This window comes from Octodon degus, unplaced genomic scaffold (genome assembly GCF_000260255.1).
Source record: "Octodon degus isolate 3935 unplaced genomic scaffold, OctDeg1.0 scaffold00212, whole genome shotgun sequence".
In the NCBI taxonomy this organism is placed as follows: domain Eukaryota; kingdom Metazoa; phylum Chordata; class Mammalia; order Rodentia; family Octodontidae; genus Octodon; species Octodon degus.
The window spans coordinates 3,514,395-3,532,509 of record NW_004524788.1 but is presented as its reverse complement, the minus strand read 5'-3'; the positions used below and the strand labels follow the sequence as shown (position 1 = coordinate 3,532,509).

At 50.4% G+C, this 18,115-nt stretch overlaps 1 protein-coding gene across 1 annotated transcript in view; it reads right to left on the bottom strand.

The window, feature by feature from the left end:
- Positions 1-10,422, bottom strand: part of Stk10 (serine/threonine kinase 10) — a 120,981-nt gene extending 110,559 nt beyond the window's left edge. Inside the window, exon 1 of the mRNA XM_023705042.1 lies at positions 10,012-10,422. Within this exon, the coding sequence (XP_023560810.1) occupies positions 10,012-10,167 (156 nt within the window). The 5' untranslated portion in view covers positions 10,168-10,422. The remainder of the gene's footprint in view (positions 1-10,011) is intronic.
- Positions 10,423-18,115: the final 7,693 nt, after the last annotated feature.

Below are 18,115 nucleotides of genomic sequence, written 5' to 3'. Positions count from 1 at the left end.
GTGTTGAGACCCAGAGGATGAGAAGGAGGCAGGCATGCAGGATGACAGGAAGGGAGGGGAAGCAGCAGAGCAGTAAGTGCGAAAGTCCTGAGGCAGAAAAGGCTGTGCTTCCACTCCCTTCAGCTCCCCTGAGAGAGGCCCACACTCCGCACGCAGATGGAGGCTGGCTGGAGCTGAGTCTTCAGTCACCAGCTCGGGTCAATCCGATTTCCTCCTCAAGTCTCAGGGCCTAATTCTGGCTTTGAGATAACCTGTTAGAGAGACAGAGAAAACAATCTGGAGGCTATGGGGGAAGAGAGAGGGAACTTGCAACAAAGAGGAAGCAGAGAGAAAGGGCAAGAGAGAGAGTGGAGGAGAAAGCATACTTGGGGAGAGAAGCAAGGAGGCAGCCTGCAGGCCGCCTCTCTCCCTCCCTGGGGAAGCTGGGGTAACCCTGAGGTCTCTCCAGCTGCTCCCCTCCCACCCAGCCAGGAGCACCTAGCACTCCCTGGCCCCCACTTCCTCTGCCGGCCCTGCCCTCATTTTACCACTTCCTCTGCAGGACGCTACCACAGCCCCATCCTAGGGCAGCCGGGCAGGAAGGACCTCGATCCCTGAGCAGAGGCCCAAGGCGGAGGGCGGCCCTAAAGGACCCCACACCCTCTCTGCACAGAACACCCCTTCATCTTTCCCTCTGTATTTCACAAGAGAAAAGGCAAACAGGTATCCAGCCAGAGAGGTCAAACACCAAACCTGTCACAGACAGGCTGTGTGACTCTGAGCAAGTCACCACGCCTCTCTGGGCCTGTTGGGGATGAAGGAAGAATGAATGGTGGGCAGACAAGAACGGAGCAACAGCCAACTCCCACCATCAGCCCCAAAGAGCTGGTCCTGGGAGAAGAGGAGCCCCAAACACGATTCCAAGGGCTGGTACATCTGTGCTCTCCCACTGCCCTGGATATGTGGCCACCACAGATCACCTCATGTCATGCTGGGCAATTACACCTCTGACTGTTCCATTCTGCAGGGCAAGAACCAGAGGTAAGGCGAGCCCCAGCAACCCACCCTTCCCCCTCCCCCATGGTGCCTCCTCCTACCAGGTACCTCCTCCTCCTCTAGGCTGGTGGCATTGCATCAGGGCACTTCCCCTTCCTGGGTTCTGACCCAGCCCCAACCACAGCTCTAGCCCTCCCTCCCAGCATCCCTTCTGCCTAGGGTGTTGCTGGGAGGCGGAGGCAGAGCCTCTGCACCTCCAGAGCCCACACACATCCCCTGAGGGCACCAGGAAACCCTCGCATTCCTAGCTAGGCAGCCGCAGGAAGGCACTGCCCCTGTCTGGCCCTGGGGTCATTCCCCTGGTCTCTAACCTTGCAGAGGCTGAGTCAGGCCCCTCCTTAAAATCAAAACTGCAAAACTCCTCAGCTTGGCCTTCAAGGCCCTGTTGATTTGGCTCCTGCTATGGTGGAAATGTGTGTTTCCCCTGAAGACTGGTGTGCTGAGGTGACCGTATCAGTGGGCAGTAACGGGACTAGAGCCCTTGCCAAGGCCTGGCCTGGGAGCAGCTCAGTGGCCGAGCTCAAGCTTTAGCACTGGAAGACCTAGGTTCAGTCTCCAGCACCGCAAACTCAATAAATAAGTACATAAGGTAGCCCCCATGGAGCCCGTTCAGCCCTCCCACCCAACAAGGACACAGTGAGAAGGAACCTCATTGAGAAAGTGGGCCAAACCCCATCGAATCCATGGAAGCCTGGATCCTGGGCCGCAGAACCATGGAAAACACCTGTGTGCTGTGCTCCATCCATAGGCACGGCCCGAAGGGTCTCAGATCACCCTGCCTGCTCTCCAGGCCCACTACCACTGGGTCCAAGGTGGTGACGCAAGTGGACAGAGGGCATGGGATGGCAGTAAGGGGGCAAGCCGGGTCTGCCTGACCCAAAGCAGCAGCCACCAGCCACACGTCTCTGCTGAGCACCCAAGTCAGGCTCATTCACACTGACCCATAAGCACAAAGCACACAGCCCAGAGACTTAAGAGTGGAGAAAAAGAACAGAAATTCTAATTCTGTAGTTATTAGACACTGAAATGATAAATACACAATTGCCATCCCTTCTCCTGTTTTCACCCTTATGTGAATGAGGCTACTAGAAAGTCCACCCAGGGGCAGCATGTCCTGCGGATGTCCAATGAGGACCAACACCTGGGCTTTTATGCAAAATCTTCTGGCTTCAAGAAGCTCCAAGTTTCCTAAGCAGCAGCAAGAGCCCCTTGCTACCAGCTGTCTGCCACCTCTCTGTGGACGCCTCACCTGCACAGGCAGGTGGCTATTCGCATTGGCTCTGCTGCACACATGGGGAAACTGAGGCTTGGGGGCAAGCTGAGCACTTTACAACACACACTTGCTAGATGGGACAACCCAGCTCTGAGTCCTGGTCTGATTCCAAAGCCCAGGTTTTTAATCGCCTGCCATGAGACTTGACACAAAAATGCAGATGGACAAAGGTGGCCCTCTGTTTTGGTGCTTTTTTAAAAAATTACATCTCTTTTGAGTACGTACAGACTTTTTTCCTTGTCATTATCCCCTAAACAATATAGTACAGGGGGCCTGCCCCTTAGCTCAGTTCTTTAAGTGGCTGCTTCCACAAAGCAGTCAGGCTCAGGTTGCTGTGGTTCGATCCCCACAACACAAGACAGCCAGTCATGCCTTGAAGACATTCGGAGCAAAAAAAAAAAAAAAAAAACAATATAGTACAACAACCATTTGCATACCCTTCCTATTGTATTGTGAGTAACCTAGAGATGATTTAAAGTCCATTGTGGGAGAATATTCAAGGGTTATATCACACGCAATGCCACTCTCTACAAGGGACTTGAGCATGCGCCAGCTGGGGTGCCGGAGAGTCCTAGGACCAATCTCCACAGACACTGAGAGACAACTTTACAGTCTACTGAACTGGATCAAGGCATGGTCCTTTAATGGTGCAATTCTGCCACCCCTCCACCCCCAGGATGTGGCAATGCCTGGGGATGTTTGTGGGGCCACAAATAGAGGGGGTACTGGCATTTAGTAGACAGGGCTGGGGATGCTGCTGACCATTTTGGAAGGCACAAGGACCACTGCCACAGTGAACACTGATTCCACCCAGGACATCAGCAGCACTGAGGTACGAAAGCCCTGCTGAGCCGCAGAGCTGAGGTCTTTGCGTTTCCTCCCAGCAGTAGCAGGCTCCCACCAGGACCTTCTCCGCCTGCTATCAGGAGCAGCAACAGGAATACAGTTTATTTCCTGAGTGTTTCCTGGGTCAACACCTGGGGTAGACGCTCCTCCCAGCTCTGTGGCCCCCTCCATGTCACAGACATATGCTGAAGCCCAGAGGACTATGACACTGGCTTGGGACTGGCTTGGGGACCCAACAGGTCCCACTGAGTATCAGATCTCTTCCTTGCCCACCAGCTTGTTCTGCCACCCCCAGCAGCAGCAGGTCCTGAGACGCTCCTCCCAAGGTGGCCCTGGAGGTATGGTTAAGGGTAGTCTTTCAGTCTAGGTAACCTCAAGAAATAGGGTCCGGGTGGGCGCTAGGGGCTACGCTGTTCATCTGACTTCCCACCCCCCAGCTTCCCATCTTGGAGCCATTCAGGAAAACGCTGGCGAGAGCTAAGCCAGGCCTCAGCACTTCAGGCTGAGGGCGGGATGCTCAGGCCACCTCGGCGTTGTGACCAAGTCAGGAACCCACTCACAATAGCATGAACTTGGGTTTAAAAATACTAGGCTGGGCGGAAATAAGGTTACTGCCTGGGGGCAGATCTCTTTCCGGAGGAGGGCAGAGAGGAGAAGGAGGTGGAGGACAGTACAGCCCGCCCCCCCAGGAAGTGGAAGCCCTGGCTTTCCAACCATTGGGCCAGGGAGGAGATAACAAAGGAGCAGCTAGGCCTGGGGGCTCACAAACCATTAACCGCAGCTTACTGTACAGCAAGCAGGAAAGGCAGGAAGTCACCTCTCTCCCAAAGCCAGCACATGGCCAAGAGCCCCAGGTCTGGGCAGCAGCTGGCAGGCCAGTGCCCTCACTCTCTGCGGACTCAAAAGCACTCAGGGATTGGCCCTCAGTGAAAGCAACGGGTGAGGGGAACGCTATTAATTTATCTCATTTTATTTTTAAAAAATCACCCTCAGACCAGCATACCCTTGGACCTCATAGTTTCCCCTCTGGAAGTTTAGCCTAAAAAAATTAACATACCGTAAGAACTTCACCTACAAAACTGTTTATCACTATACAATCAGCTGTGCTACGACACTTATTTTGAAAATACCAATTTACTGGGCGTGGTGGTGTTTGCCTGTGATCCCAGCTCCTCAGGAGGCTAAGGCAGGATTGAGGTCAGGCCAGCCTGGAAACTTAGCGAGACTGTGTCACTAACTAACTCACTACATAAATAAATAAATAAAACAGGCTGGGATATAACTCAGCGGTGGAGCACTTGGCTAGCTCAGGAAAAGTCCTGAGTTCATTCTCCAGTAGGGCAAACGAAGCATAATCAATAAAACTGACACATTAAAGAAAGATTTTATCCTTAGGCAATAAAGATAATTTGTCTACAGTGTACCTGTTTATCTGCCAAAAGAGTTCCATGAACCCCAAAAATTCAAAGGCAGCAAATCTGAGGTACTGCTGAAGAAATACACAAAACACACGGCAACACCTCTAGCATCTATCAGCTACCACTGAGGCACCTGGTCCTCTCAGGGAGTCGCTGGCTGACATCCCAGCATTGCCCGCACTTCTCAGGCTGCAGTCCTTTCTGTGCCCACTACGGTCTACCAGAGTGGCGCACTGCAGGGGAGGGCCTTCCTCACTGCAAGGTTACATCTTGCCTATCCACAGCATGGGCACAAACCCTGTTCCAGGCTTGAGGGTGGGAGGGGCCGACAACTAGGGTTTGAGTCCAAGGGTTTTTCACTGAGCTACATGCCCAGCCTAGTTTTTAAAATTGTTTGTTTTGAGACAGGGTCTTACTAAGTCATTAAACTGCCCAGCCGGGCTTTGAATTTGCAATCACCCTGCCTCAGGGTCTCAGTGATGGGGCTACAAGGTATGCACCACCCGGCCCAGCTTTTCTTTTTTCTTTTTTTTTTTTTTTTTTTTAAGGTGCCAGTGATGGGGTTTTGGAGTGGGATGCCCTTAACCCCATTTTTCCCAGAATACTTCTGATTTTCATTGCATGATTTTACACAGTCCAGTGCTTTTTAAAGAAAGAACAAGTGTCTTATAGATTATATAAAGTATCTAGTATAGCCATGTATGGTGCAGCACGCCTATAATCCCAGCACTTGGGATGCTGACGCAGGAGGACTGTCATGAGTTCATGGCCAGCCTGGCTGAAGGATAAGTAGGGCTATGTATCGAGACCCTGTCTCAAAAAGACAAGTGAACAAAAATTTTTTTAAAAAAAAACACAGTGTCAGGGGCTGGGGAGATGGCTCAGTGGAATAAGCACTTTCCCGGCAAGTGCAAGGGCCTGAGTTCAATCCGCAGTTCTGCCAAAAAAACAAACAAACAAACAAAAAAAACACAGTGTCTAGTACAGTGCCTAGCTCAGGACAGGCATTTAATCAATTTTAACTTATTAAAACTTAGAAAGAAAGAAAGAAAGAAAGAAAGAAAGAAAGAAAGAAAGAAAGAAAGAGAACCAGCTATTTTGACACTCACCTGTAGTCCTACTTACTCAAAAGGCTGAGAGGGGACAGGGATATAGTTCCATGGCACAGCACCTGCCTGGCAAATTGGAGGTCCTGAGTTGGATTCTCAGGACAAAGAAAGAAAGAGGCTGAGGCACAAAGACCACTTGACCTCAGGAGTTTGAAACTCTGCCTCCAAAAACAAAAACAAAAAGGGCTGAGGGTGAGGCTGGTGGTAGAGCACTTGCTCAGCATGCAAGAGGCCCTGGGTTCTATCCCTGCCCCCAGCATCAGAAAAAAAAAAGGAAAAAAAAAAAAAAATCAACAGGAATTAATGGAATTTGGGGAGGGTTTTCTTTTGTTGTTGTTGTTTTTCTTTTTAGCTTTTACTATCTTCTTGCAAAATAAGCTTTTAAAAGTTCAAAGACCACAAAGATCAGAGACAGGAACTTTCAGAAAGCAGCAGAATGGCCTCAGCCTACTAAGGTCCCGGCCGGCTGCTTTCAAGCAAGCATCCATAAAGCCAAGATGGTATTTCTGACTTGCTGCCTTGGCAACGACGGCAGAGAAAAAAGTGGGCAGGAGTCACAGTCCTTGATTAAAGCATCCTAAGTAACTACTTCAGTATCACTACTCAGGGGCTGTGTAAGCAGAGACACTGAAGGAAGACAGCCTGGGTGAGAGGGAGCTTTGATCTGGGATGGGTCTGCCCATTGCCAACTAAGGAAAAAGTGTAACACTGACTCCCTCACCCCAGGCCTCAGTACCCCCATGGGGAACACAAGCTTGGTTAGATCAGAGTCTCATGCCAAGAGTCACTTAACAATGGGACACATTCTAAGAAATGTATCAGTAGGTGATTTTGTCACTGTGTAAACATCACAGTGTACTTACACCAACCGAGATAGCCCAACTACTACACACCTCGGCTACTACCTAGGCTATCCATATTTTATAAACCTCATATATACACAGCCTAGCCTATCACTCCTAGGGCCATGAGGAACAAAATCACATTAAATTAAATCAAGCACAAAAAAAAACGGTCCTATCAAGATAGCATGAGCAGGATGGGACTGCTGCCAGCAGGATAGGGCACACTGTTTGACAGTAAATTTTTTTCTAAATAGAAGCACACACTAAAATAACAATACAAAGTATCACAGAGTATAAACATAAACCAATGAGCCAGGTATATAGCTCAGTGACACAAGTGCCTGCCTGGCAAGTACAAGGTCCTGAGTTTGATTAAAACAAAACAAAAACATAAACCAGTAACACTGCTATTTGTTACCATTACCACACACTGGTATTGTACACCACTGCATGTGCTATGCTTTTTTTTCCTTTTCTTTTTTGTTGTGCTAGGGATATACCCCAAGGCACCTTGACCACGAGGCTCCATTCTCAGCTTGTCTTACTTGGAGCAGGGCTCAGCTGAGTTGCCCAGGCTGGGCTTGAACTTGTACTTCTCCTGTCTCAGTTTCCCTTAGCGTTGGGTTTACAGATGTGCTCTACACCATGCGCACCTGAAGGGACCACCTCTGGGTGCTGCCTGTTGTTTTGTGGCTCCTGCCTAGATTTACAATGTCTGGAAGGGTGGAGGAGATAGCTCAGCAGCCTTGGGTCTGCCTTGCAAGCTTGAGGTCTTGAATTCCATTCCTGGAATTAGGAAAAAAAAAATACAATGCCGGGGTATACCAGCTATCTCTTGCCTTAGCTTTCTTTTGTCTTAATTATAAGAAAATCATGAGTTCAATGTGGAGGAGGAGCTCTGGTGAAGCCAGCTCACAGCTCTGAGAATTGTAGCCTTTTTAAAAAACAGTCCAGGGCCGGGGAGATAGCTCAGTAGAATAAGCGCTTGCCTGGCAAGGGCAAGGCCCTAAGTTCAGTCCCTGGTAACACACACACACACACACACACACACACACACAAAGTTCATTCAGAAAGAATCCACATGCTCTGGAGAACCATGAGGCAACATAACATGTGGATCAGACAAGCTTCTGTAGGGAAAGCCAGAGTAGTACAGGAGTCTTACTGAGTTTACAGTGGGTTCAGAGACAAAATGACAAAGGGGAATCTTATGGGCATAAAAGAGAAGTTCCACACTGAGGTTTAAATAAAAATGAGGCTGGCCAGATAGCTCAGATAGCTTAGCTAAGCAGGACTAACGCACCTGCTTAGGCGGAGCCAGGGACAGGGGTTCGATCCCTGACACTACAAGCCGTGCTGGCCCAGCCCCTGGAGCTTGCGATTGAGATTGGGCTTGATGATGTGCACCTGTAATTTCAGCGCTTGTGAGGCTGAAAACAGGAGGTTCACTATTAGTCCAATCGGTGTAGTGAGACCTGTAGATCTTGTACAAAATACATTAAAAAAAAAAAGAGCCCAGTAAAGTCAAAACATGTGGTGCTAGGGGAGCAGACAAGAGGACAAAACCGAAAGCCCCCAGCAGAGAGATCCCATGAGGAAGCCCCAACAGGATGCAGTACTCCAAGACCACGGGCCTCTAGAGAAAGGCAAGTACCAGCAGCAGGTAAGGCAGAGCCAGGAGGCTGGGGACCACCTCCTGGGGCACCTGAGAAGCAAAGATGTGCAGGGGATGGATGTGCAGTCTGTCGGCTCCCAACATGTGTGCACAGCCCCCAGGTGGCGAGGAGCAGTGAGCCAAGGCAGAGAAGGCCACCGCATCCCACTGGGGCTGGACGCTCTCACCACGAGACATTTGCTCCAGTGAGGATTCCTAGCCCTGCAACAGGAAGGAGCAGCTCAGAGGAGGAGGTGGCAAGGTAGCAAAAGACACACACACACAAACCTGGTTGGTCTCAGAACTGACATTTCTCTAAGTCTTTGGCACAGTGCTGCTCAGCTTCTCAGTCTGATAGGTGTAAGAATCACCTGGGATCCTGGTAAAATGCAGAACTACTAATTCAGTGGGTCTGGGTCGGACATGTCTAACAACTCACACGTGTGATGCTAATGCATGTAATCCCAGGGGCCATGCTTTGAAAGGAGGCTCTAAATCAATTTTGAGAGGGCCAGGGAGATGGCTCAGTGGAATAAGCACTTCCCTGGCAAGCACTTCCCTGAGTTCAACCTCTGGTTCTGGAAAAAAAAAAAAAAAATTTAATGTATACGTCAATCAATTTTGAGTCACAGAGAGCAAATCCTGTAGGAGGCAGAGAAGAGGGTGAGGAAGGGAATTCTGGAGAAGCCTTGTTTCTTTTGCCTCCTGACAGGGCAATTTTGGGGTCACAGTGGCTTCAATCTATCCAAAACCCAGGAGACTGATGTGATTGTTTTAGGAAAGAGGCACTCTCCAGGGAGTACCCAGCAGCTGTACATGTGGGAGTCTCCCAGTAAGTTTTCCTAGGCGACGAAGCCAGTTGGTGATGGCTCACCACTGTAATCCCAGCTGCTACTCAGGAGATAGAAGCAAGAGATGCCTTAAGCCCAGGAGATAGAAAGCTACCCAGACAGTACAGCAAGACTTCGGCTTTAAAAAAAAAAGAAAAGAAAAAGAAAAATCATAGAGGAAAGGAGTTTAAGGGTTAGGGAAAGGGTGGGTCAAGCTGCAGGCGTTTAGGTGCCCCAAACAACTCCTGTACTCAGAACTGATTCGGTAGAGCAGAAACCAGACAATGTCCTGCAGCAAACGCCTCTAGATTTAATCAGCTCTGCCCCACCCAGCCTTCTGCAAAGCACTAGGCCCAGTCTTCCTCCGGGGCAGAGGTGACAACAGACTGGGCGCCTTCCCAACAGTGACTCAAGGGTACAGAATCAAATCAGTTGCCTGCAGCTCAGCATTCACAGGACCCTGGCCTCGCCCTGTACCTGGCCCCAGTCCGGCTTTCCAAGCATCACCTCCTGCTCAGGGGTCCACACTCCGCCGTTCCCGGTTCCCAGTCCCTGCCCCATCTTCAGGTGTGTCAGCTACTCGCAACCCTCCCAGGCGCAACTGACTCTGCACCAGCGCCTCCCAATTCCCACAGTCTGTGTTGCTTTGAGCGTGCCTCCTATCACAGTGTTACGGACAGTGCCGCGGGTAGCCAGTCTTCTCAGACTGAGAAGTCATATCCATAAACGTCCCTTTGTCGTCCCCCACCCATCCCAAGGCGCCGAGTACAGTGTCGGATGCACAGGAAGTGCTGAGGCTACCGTAGTGCCCAGAGTAGGCGCTCAGCGCTTGAGCATTCAACCCCACAAAGTGAGGTTCCCCCTAAAACAGCAAGGGTCACCGGGGCCAGAGCCGAAAACCGCGCTGCGCTCTCTTCAACCGCGACCGGGCTGATTCCGGCTGGCGCCCTGCCTTCGGGAGCCGCTCCGCGCGTCCCGGCCGCGCACCGCAACGTCCTTACCTTGTAAACCTTGCCGAAGGCGCCGTCGCCAAGCTCGCCCACGATCTCCCACACTTCGTTGGGGTCCAGGTCTCGACGGACGTGCTCATATTCGCGGGACTTTCTCTTCTCGAAGGTAGACAGGCGCAGGATGCGGCGGAAATTGGCAAAAGCCATGGCTGGGGCGCGCGAGGTGGCGCCGGCTAGAGCTCCAGCCGAGGCTCAGTCGGCGCGCCGAGGAGGAGGGGTCGGAGACGGCGCTCGGCGGACCCGCCCTTCCCTGCAGCCAGACCTGGCTCAAGTGCGCTCTGGCCAGCGCCGCGCGGGAGCACCCGGAACCAAGCCAGCAGCGCGTTCCCGCCCCGCTCGATGCGGTCCCCGGGCCACCTCCGCAGTGCCGGCGCCGCGCCCTGGGGCAGCCCAGCCCCCGAGCCCCGGACGCGTTCTGGGGACCAGGCCCGGCGCCCGCCCACCCGCGCGGCTCCACCTGCAGCTCCCCGGCAGCGCCCCGAGACCCCCTAATTGGCTGCGGGCGCTCCCCGGCTCCGCCCATCGCCGCAGGGCACTCTGGAAACTGTAGTTCCGGCGCACCTCCTGCCAGCCGCCCGCTGGGTTTTGGAGTGAGAGCTCGAGGGCCCGCGCTGTTACGGTGCAGTCGCTGCGCCGCGTGGCTCTCAAGGCTCTAGTGGGAGCTCGAGGGACAGCGAGTGGGCGTTTTGCGGGCGCCCCCGATCGCGGTGGTGCCAAGAAGGCGACCCCGCAGTAGCGCGTGGAATCCACCCACAGCCGCCCTGCGGGCCAATCCCGACCCCCTTATTTTTCAGGCCAGGACGCCAGGCGGGCGAGGGCGCGCCCCGGAGATCCTATCGGGGCTGCCCGTTCGCTGCGGGCTCCTCGGCGCGGTGCTGCCTCCTAGTGCGCAAAACGCAGTGCCGGGACAGCCGCGGTCGGCCCCCAGGGGCCGGGGTGAGAGGCTGTTTCCCGCTTCCCGGCTCCTCGCAAGCCCGCGATCCGCACACCTGCCCAAGGCTGCTAGGAAGAGCTCCTTTCGGACCTATTAGATCTTGCCCCAAGATGGGTTAGCGGAAATATTTCAAATTAAATTAAAACGTTCTAGTTTATTTCCCATTTAAATAAGAGATGAGCGTATTAAAAATAAAACTAAAGATTCCTTCTGTCATCCTCGAGCCAGGAGGTTTGGCCCACTACGCTGTTACTGTTCCCTCCTTGTGTAGACGGATTATATACGCTAGTGCGTGATCTACTGTGGGCTTCCAGACAGAAAGTGCGGGAGGTGAGGCCAGCCATGGAAAGCGAACATCACACTGCGGTCTCTGCACCTGGGGAACAAGGAAAACGTCAACCCTGAGATGTTCTCCCCCCTTTCTCAATACGTTGCTCGGAAAGTATCCCCTGCGCAGCGTTGGGGCACTGAGCAATTCCTTTGCTAAGCCAGCACAGTCCGCCCGCCAAACCATGCAGACGTTTAAACGGAACGCGTGCTTGGGATGTTTCAGGTTCTTTATCACTCAGGAAGAAGGAAATGCCTGCGCAGACTGCTCCGGGGAGGCAGCCCTGAGCAAGCAGAAAGGTAGGCCCTTCTCTCGCTCCTACTATGCGAGCCACGTAGAGGAGGTGGCTCCGACCAGCCCTGACAGAAAAAAAGAAAATGAGTCATGCGAACTCATTTTCATGAGTCTCTGCTCAGCGAAAGAAGCCAGACCCGAAAGACTGCACGACCTATGATTTTATCTGTAATGAAATGTCTAGAAAAGGCAAAGACGTCAAGGAGGCGAAAGCTTTCCTGGGGCTCGTTGGAAGCGGGAGTAACTGTAGACAGACAGCAAGGATCTTAGTGGAAAGATGGAAAGGTACTGAACCTGTGCTGCAGTGATGATTTCACAGCTGAGTGAGTCGCCTGAGCGTTCAATCGCACCTTGCATCTCTATAAACGAGTGAGCTTTATAATATGTAAATTATGCCTCGAAAACAAAAGACAGTAAACTAAGGCAGACTGTGCAGCCCAGTGGTAGTGCTTGCCTGAGGTGTGCAAGGCTCTGGGCTCGCTCATCCCCAATATCGCAAAAATAGTAAGACTACATTATTGTGGGACATGGGAGGCTGAAACAGGAAGATACCAACTTCCAGGCCAGTCTAAGCAACTTAACCAGATCCTGAGTCAAAATAAAAAGGGCTGGGGATGTAGCTCAGCGTGAAGGTTCTGTGTTTCATCCGTAGCACCACAACAAAACGAAACGCACAGTAAGAAAAAAGAGGGGTGCAGCGCAAACAAAGCCACTTCTCTAAAACAACTAATCACTCATGTGAAATAAATTAGTACGCTTGCCCTACTTTGTTCTTTATGGGTTTTATATTTTCTGGAACATCTTCAGATAGAAATGATCTATTCCTACCTAGTAAGATTGATAAACATTTTAATTTATCTGTCTCTAATTACTAATACATTTGATCATGTCTTCTGAGTTTTGTTAGACATTTGGATTTCAGATTCTGTGCCCATTTTTGTATTTGATTTGCTGTATTTTTTATTTGTCACTCAAGTATTTCGTTTTATTTTATTTATTTGGTACATGGTCTCACTATGTAGCTCGGACTCATGGTGATCCTCCTGTTTTCAGCCTTCCTAGCAAGCCCTGGTCCATGAACTTGCCTAAGCAGGCACTTAGTCTGCTGAGCTATCTCTCCAGCCCTAGCATTTTATTTTTGACTGGACTCAGAGTGGAAGTAGAAGCCCTTAGAGAAGATAGCCTGCGTCTCTTGGCAATTTGTTCCTGGCGCTTTCTTTGGCTTCCTTCATTCTTTTGGCTTCAGCAGCATTTGTGTTGAAGGACACGTGGAGTAACCAGACACTGAGTCTTGGGGGCTTTGCTCCTGGTTTTTGTTTTTTTTTTCTTCTTTTGTATTTTAGGGAAGGGTCTGTAGGGTGTTCAGGGTCTCACTACTAGATCGGACTCATAGTGATCCACCTGTTTACAGTTTCCCAAGAGCTGGGATTACAGGCGCACGCCCAGTCTCAATTGCCTTCTCAGTGCACCCCCCGTGAGTGGGGCAGGGGCCAGTACAACAGGCCCAGTGCTCCTAGGTTTCTTAGCTCTCTTGTTCAAGGTCTTTCTGACAGAATGCTGGAGAATGCTGCTTCATAGGGAAACCTTGTTTGTCATTCCTACCAGTCATTTAGACCACATAAATGTTCCAGCTTCACCCAGAACCTCAGCAGCCACTTATATGGCTCTGCATTTTCCTTAGAGTGTGAGAAGTCTGGGTTCATCTCCTTCCACCTCAGTGAGCTTCTGGCAGCCAGTGGCTGGGAAGATGTTCAGCTTTACCTTGAAGCTACTGATTGTCCTTCCTGTTTTGATTTTTGAGATGGCCACGTCACGTGGTCCAGGCTGGCCTCAAACTCATGATCCTCCTGCTTCAGCCTTTTATTGCTGGGATTAACACATGGGCCCTATGGCTGACTTCCTTTTCTATTCCAGGAATTTTTATTTTATTATTTTTAAAAATTTATTTATTTATTTGTGTGTGTGTGTATGTGTGTGTGTGGCCAGCTCAGCCCACCAGGGGGCGGGGCTGGCTGGCATGTGGTGCTGGGGGATTGAACAGTGGTCCCTGTGCTTTGCTAAGCTTGTTCTAAGTAGGTGCTTTAGACCACTGAGTCATCTCACCAGCCCTATTCCAGGAATTTTTAAAACAGCATCTTGTAGGGCAGGGCATGGTGGTACATGCCTGTTATCCCACCAGACAAGGAGGCTGAGGCAGGTGGATCACTGTGAGCTAGAAGCCAGCCTGGGCTACAAAGTGGGTTCATGGCCAACCTGAACTACATAGTAAAACCCTCTCTCTCTCTCTCTCTCTCTCTCTCTCTCTCACACACACACACACACACACACACACACACACACATCACTGAGGTTTAATTACACTCAATAAAAGTATGCTTAATTTTTTTTTTCTGGGTACAATGGGCTTTATTGATGGTGTGCAAGGGCAGCAAGCCAGGGATCCCAAGGCCCTTCCCCTTCTAGGGGGCCTGGGATGGAAGCTGTGAGGGAGAGATTCTCAGTATCAGGGCTGAGTAGGGAGGGCAGTGACTTCTACAGCGTGGTCTCTCTGTCCCTCTAGTCTCCCTGGGCTGCCACTTACTCCTTGGAGGCCATGTGGACCATGAGGTCCGCCACTCTGTTGCTGTAGCCGAATTCATTATCATACCAGGAAATGAGCTTCACAAAGTGGTCATTCAGGGCAATGCCAGCCCCAGCATCAAAGGTGGAAAAGTGGGTGTCACTGTTGAAGTCGCAAGGCACAACCTGGTCCTTGGTGTAGCCCAGGATGCCTTTGAGGGGACCATTTGAGGCCTGCTTCACCACCTTCTTGATGTTGTCGTATTTAGCCTCTTTCTCCAGGTGGCAGGTCAGATCCACAACTGACATGTTGGGAGTAGGCACATGGAAGACCATGCCTGTGAGCTTCCCATTCAGCTCTGGGATGACCTTGCCCACAGCCTTGGCAGCACCAGTGGATGCAGGGATGATGTTCTGGGCAGCCCCACAGCCATCACGCCACAGCTTCCCAGAGGGGCTGTCCACAGCCTTCAGGGTGGCGTGATGGGGTGCAATGTGGTCATGAGTCCTTCCACAATGCCAAAGTTGTCATGGATGACCTTGTTGGCGCGATCTTGCTCTTGGAAGATGGTGATGGCTTTTCTGTTGATGATGAGCTTCCTGTTCTCAGCCTTGACAGTGCCATGGACCTTGCCGTGGGTGGAATCATAGTGGAACATGTAGACCATGTAGTTGAGGTCAATGAAGGGGTCATTGACAGCCACAACATCCACCTTGCCAGAGTTAAAAGCAGCCCTGGTACCAGGCATCCAATATGGCCAAATCTGTTCACTCCGACCTTCACCGTCTTGTCTAGATCACTGCTGGCTGCACAAGGAGAACAGCTAACGGTAGATGTGCAGGAGCAGAGAGCAGTGTGCTTATTTAAAGCAGTGTCCATGAAACTTGATGATCCTGTATTGTGTCACCATAGGCAAGGCAGCACTTTTTCATCCTCCTCAAATGTTCCTTTCCAGGTAACCTCCATTCCCATTCCTTAAAACCAATGGTCTGTCTTCTAGAGGCCGGGGAGATGGCTCAGTAGAATAAGCGATTCCCTGGCAAGTGCAAGGGCCTGAGTTCAATCCCTGGTTCCACAAAAAACAAAAAACAATGGTCTGTCTTCTGTCACTATATATTGAAATTCTCTCTCTCTCTCTCTCTCTCTCTCCCTCTCTCTCTCTCTCTCTCATAATTAGGACAGGGTACAGAGTGTACAGGTCAGACTCGTAGTGATCCATCCGTTTACAGTCTCCCAAGTGGTGGGATTACACGCACACGTCACCACCACGCCCAGTCTCAACAGATATCCCAGTGTACCCTGGGGCACACATCGAACCCCTGGCGCTGCTTCTGCCTAAGCAGCTGCTGAAATTGTCTTTTCTATTTCATCCTATAAGTGGACTCATGTTGCATGTGCTCTTTCATGACTGGCCTGTTTGTGTTTGTTTATTTGAAGTTTGTTTTGGGGGCCTTTCTTCAGGCACTCAACTACTGAGCTACCTTCCTGGCCAATGTCTGGCTTCTTTTATTCATCCCTTTTTTGAGATTTAGCACGTTGTTTAATTATTCATGGATCATTCTTTCCACTGCTACCTAGTATTCCATTATGTGGGTATAGCATAAGTTGTTAGTCTGTTCAGCGGCTGATGGGCATTTAGGTTGTTTCAGTCTTTGGTTAGTATGAAGAAAGTTTCTGTGAATGCTTCCAGGTGAGCCTGTGCATGGATATGAAGGAGCTCTGGACATGCTACCCCTCAAAACGGCACCTTGGAACACAGCACAAGGAACAACCACTCTCACCTTCTCCCGTTTCCAGAGCAGCACACGATAAGACTCTCATGCCCAAGGAAAGGAGCTGAAGACAGAGAGACACCTAGAAGGGAGCAGATGGCCCCACTAAGCTGCTGCGCTTGTCACTGTTAGGTCACGCTTGTCGTCTTCCAGTCCTGTTGCTGTACAGCTGTCCACTCTTCCCCAAGCATAAAACTCACAAATTGACCTATTTTTATGATCTTCATTTCTTAATTTCTCCTCCTCCTCCTCCTCCTCCTCCTCTTTCCTCTTTCTGTTTTGTATTTAGGACAGGGTGTACAGGGTCTCACTACTAGATTAGACTCATAGTGATCCATCTGTTTACAGCCTCCTAAGTGCTGGGATTACAGGCACAAGCCACCATGCCCAGTCTCTTCATTTCTTCTTTATTTGTTTTATTTTTTGTTTTTTGAGACAGGGTCTTGCTACACAGCTCAGGCCAGCCTCGAACTTCAAGCAATCCTCCTGCCTCAGCCTCCTGAGAGCTGAATTACAGGCATGTACCGGCACACTTAGCATTTCTTTGTGAAGAATCTCATCATATAAGAAGCATTAGATATTTGGTTCTCATTAGGGCCTTTTGTTATAGGCATCTTGGTATGAACTTACTGATAGATGAAGAAAAACATTTTTTTCCCTTTACAAATCTATTTTTAGGTTTTTTTAGGTGCCTCTAAGAGCTCAGGTGCTGAGTCCCGTCTGAACTGTACATTGTATGGTTACCTTTCTCAGCAAATGCCCGACTGCTTCGCAATGTGGTTGCATTCATTTGTATTTCTACAGGTGAATGTGGCTTCCCTGGCAGCCCCAGTCACACTGACATGGCTAGTCTTTTTTTTTTTTTTTTTCTGTATTTTGGGGAAAGGTCTACAGGGTGTTTAGGGTCTCACTACTAGATCGTACTCGTAGTGATCCTCCTGTTTACAGCCTCCCAAGAGCTGAGATTATAGGCACGCGCCACCACACCCAGTCTCAGTTGGCATCTCAGCAAGCCCTGGGGGCAGGGCCAGCACCGCAGACCTGGGGATTGAACCCCTGGCCCCTGAACCTGTTTGCAGGCGCCTTAATCTGCTGAGCTATTTGGGACATCACTAGTCTTTAATGTAGCCATTCTACTGAGTGTGTGATTCCCTTCTGGGTTCTCACAACAGGCACAGTGCATGCACTTCTGGCCACCAAAGATGCAGGAGTTCTTGCATAAACAGTTCTCTGGTTCTTCCCAGACCCCAAATGGGTGTCTTACAGTTCAGTTCTGACGCTATTTACCTGCAGTGAGATTCCCCACTCCGAGGCATAATGGAAAATGATTATGGGGTACAGGAATCTATTAAAAATGAAGTAGGAGGCTGGGGATATAGCTCAGTGGCACAGTGCCTACCTGGCAAGCACAATGTCCTGAGTTTTATTCCCAGTAAAATAATGATGATGGTGATGGTGATGATGATGATGAAGGAGGGCTGAGATGTTGCTCAGTGGTGAAATCCTTGCCTAGTGTGTGTAAGCCCCCAGGCTCAATCCTAAGCACTCAGGAAAAAAAGTAGTGTCTTTTCACTACTTTGAAAGTAGTCCTGTTCTCGTTTGTTGTTTCTGCTGCTTCGTGCTCATTATTATATTTTTTCCTTGTGTGTTTCATGCACTTGGAAAGTTATTTCTGGGATTTCTTTGAGCCTGAGTAAAGGTGTGATCCCTCAGGAAGGCAAAGTGTTTGCTTTGCTGGGTGCCTAGGGGGTTCTATGCGGTCAGACTTCATAGCCAAGGCTTGAAGTTCTCAGCCCATCCAGGTGATGTACTGGGGTTGCGGACATGCTGGGCCCCACTTTAACTTCTCAGAGGTTATCTTCCCTCCCTCTTGCCATTCTGCTCACTACTCCGGCAGCTTTCCTCACCATTTCCTGGGGGCAGGAGCAGGCAGCATACTTGTGGTGTACCCAAGCAGGGAGGAGTGAACACTGAGTCCCACCTTATTGCATGCTTTGTCACACCCCACTCTGGGTAGGCTGCGGGCTGCTTTTATTCACCACCATCCCCCAAACAACACCTTAATGAAAACCACTTGGCCTCTGCACTTCTATGTCTTTCCTTCTTCAGGGCTGCAGATGATTTTCTTCCTGGAATCATTAGCTTTTATTTATTTTATTTTATTTTATTTATTTATTTGAGAGAGAGAGAGAGAGAGAGAGAGAGAG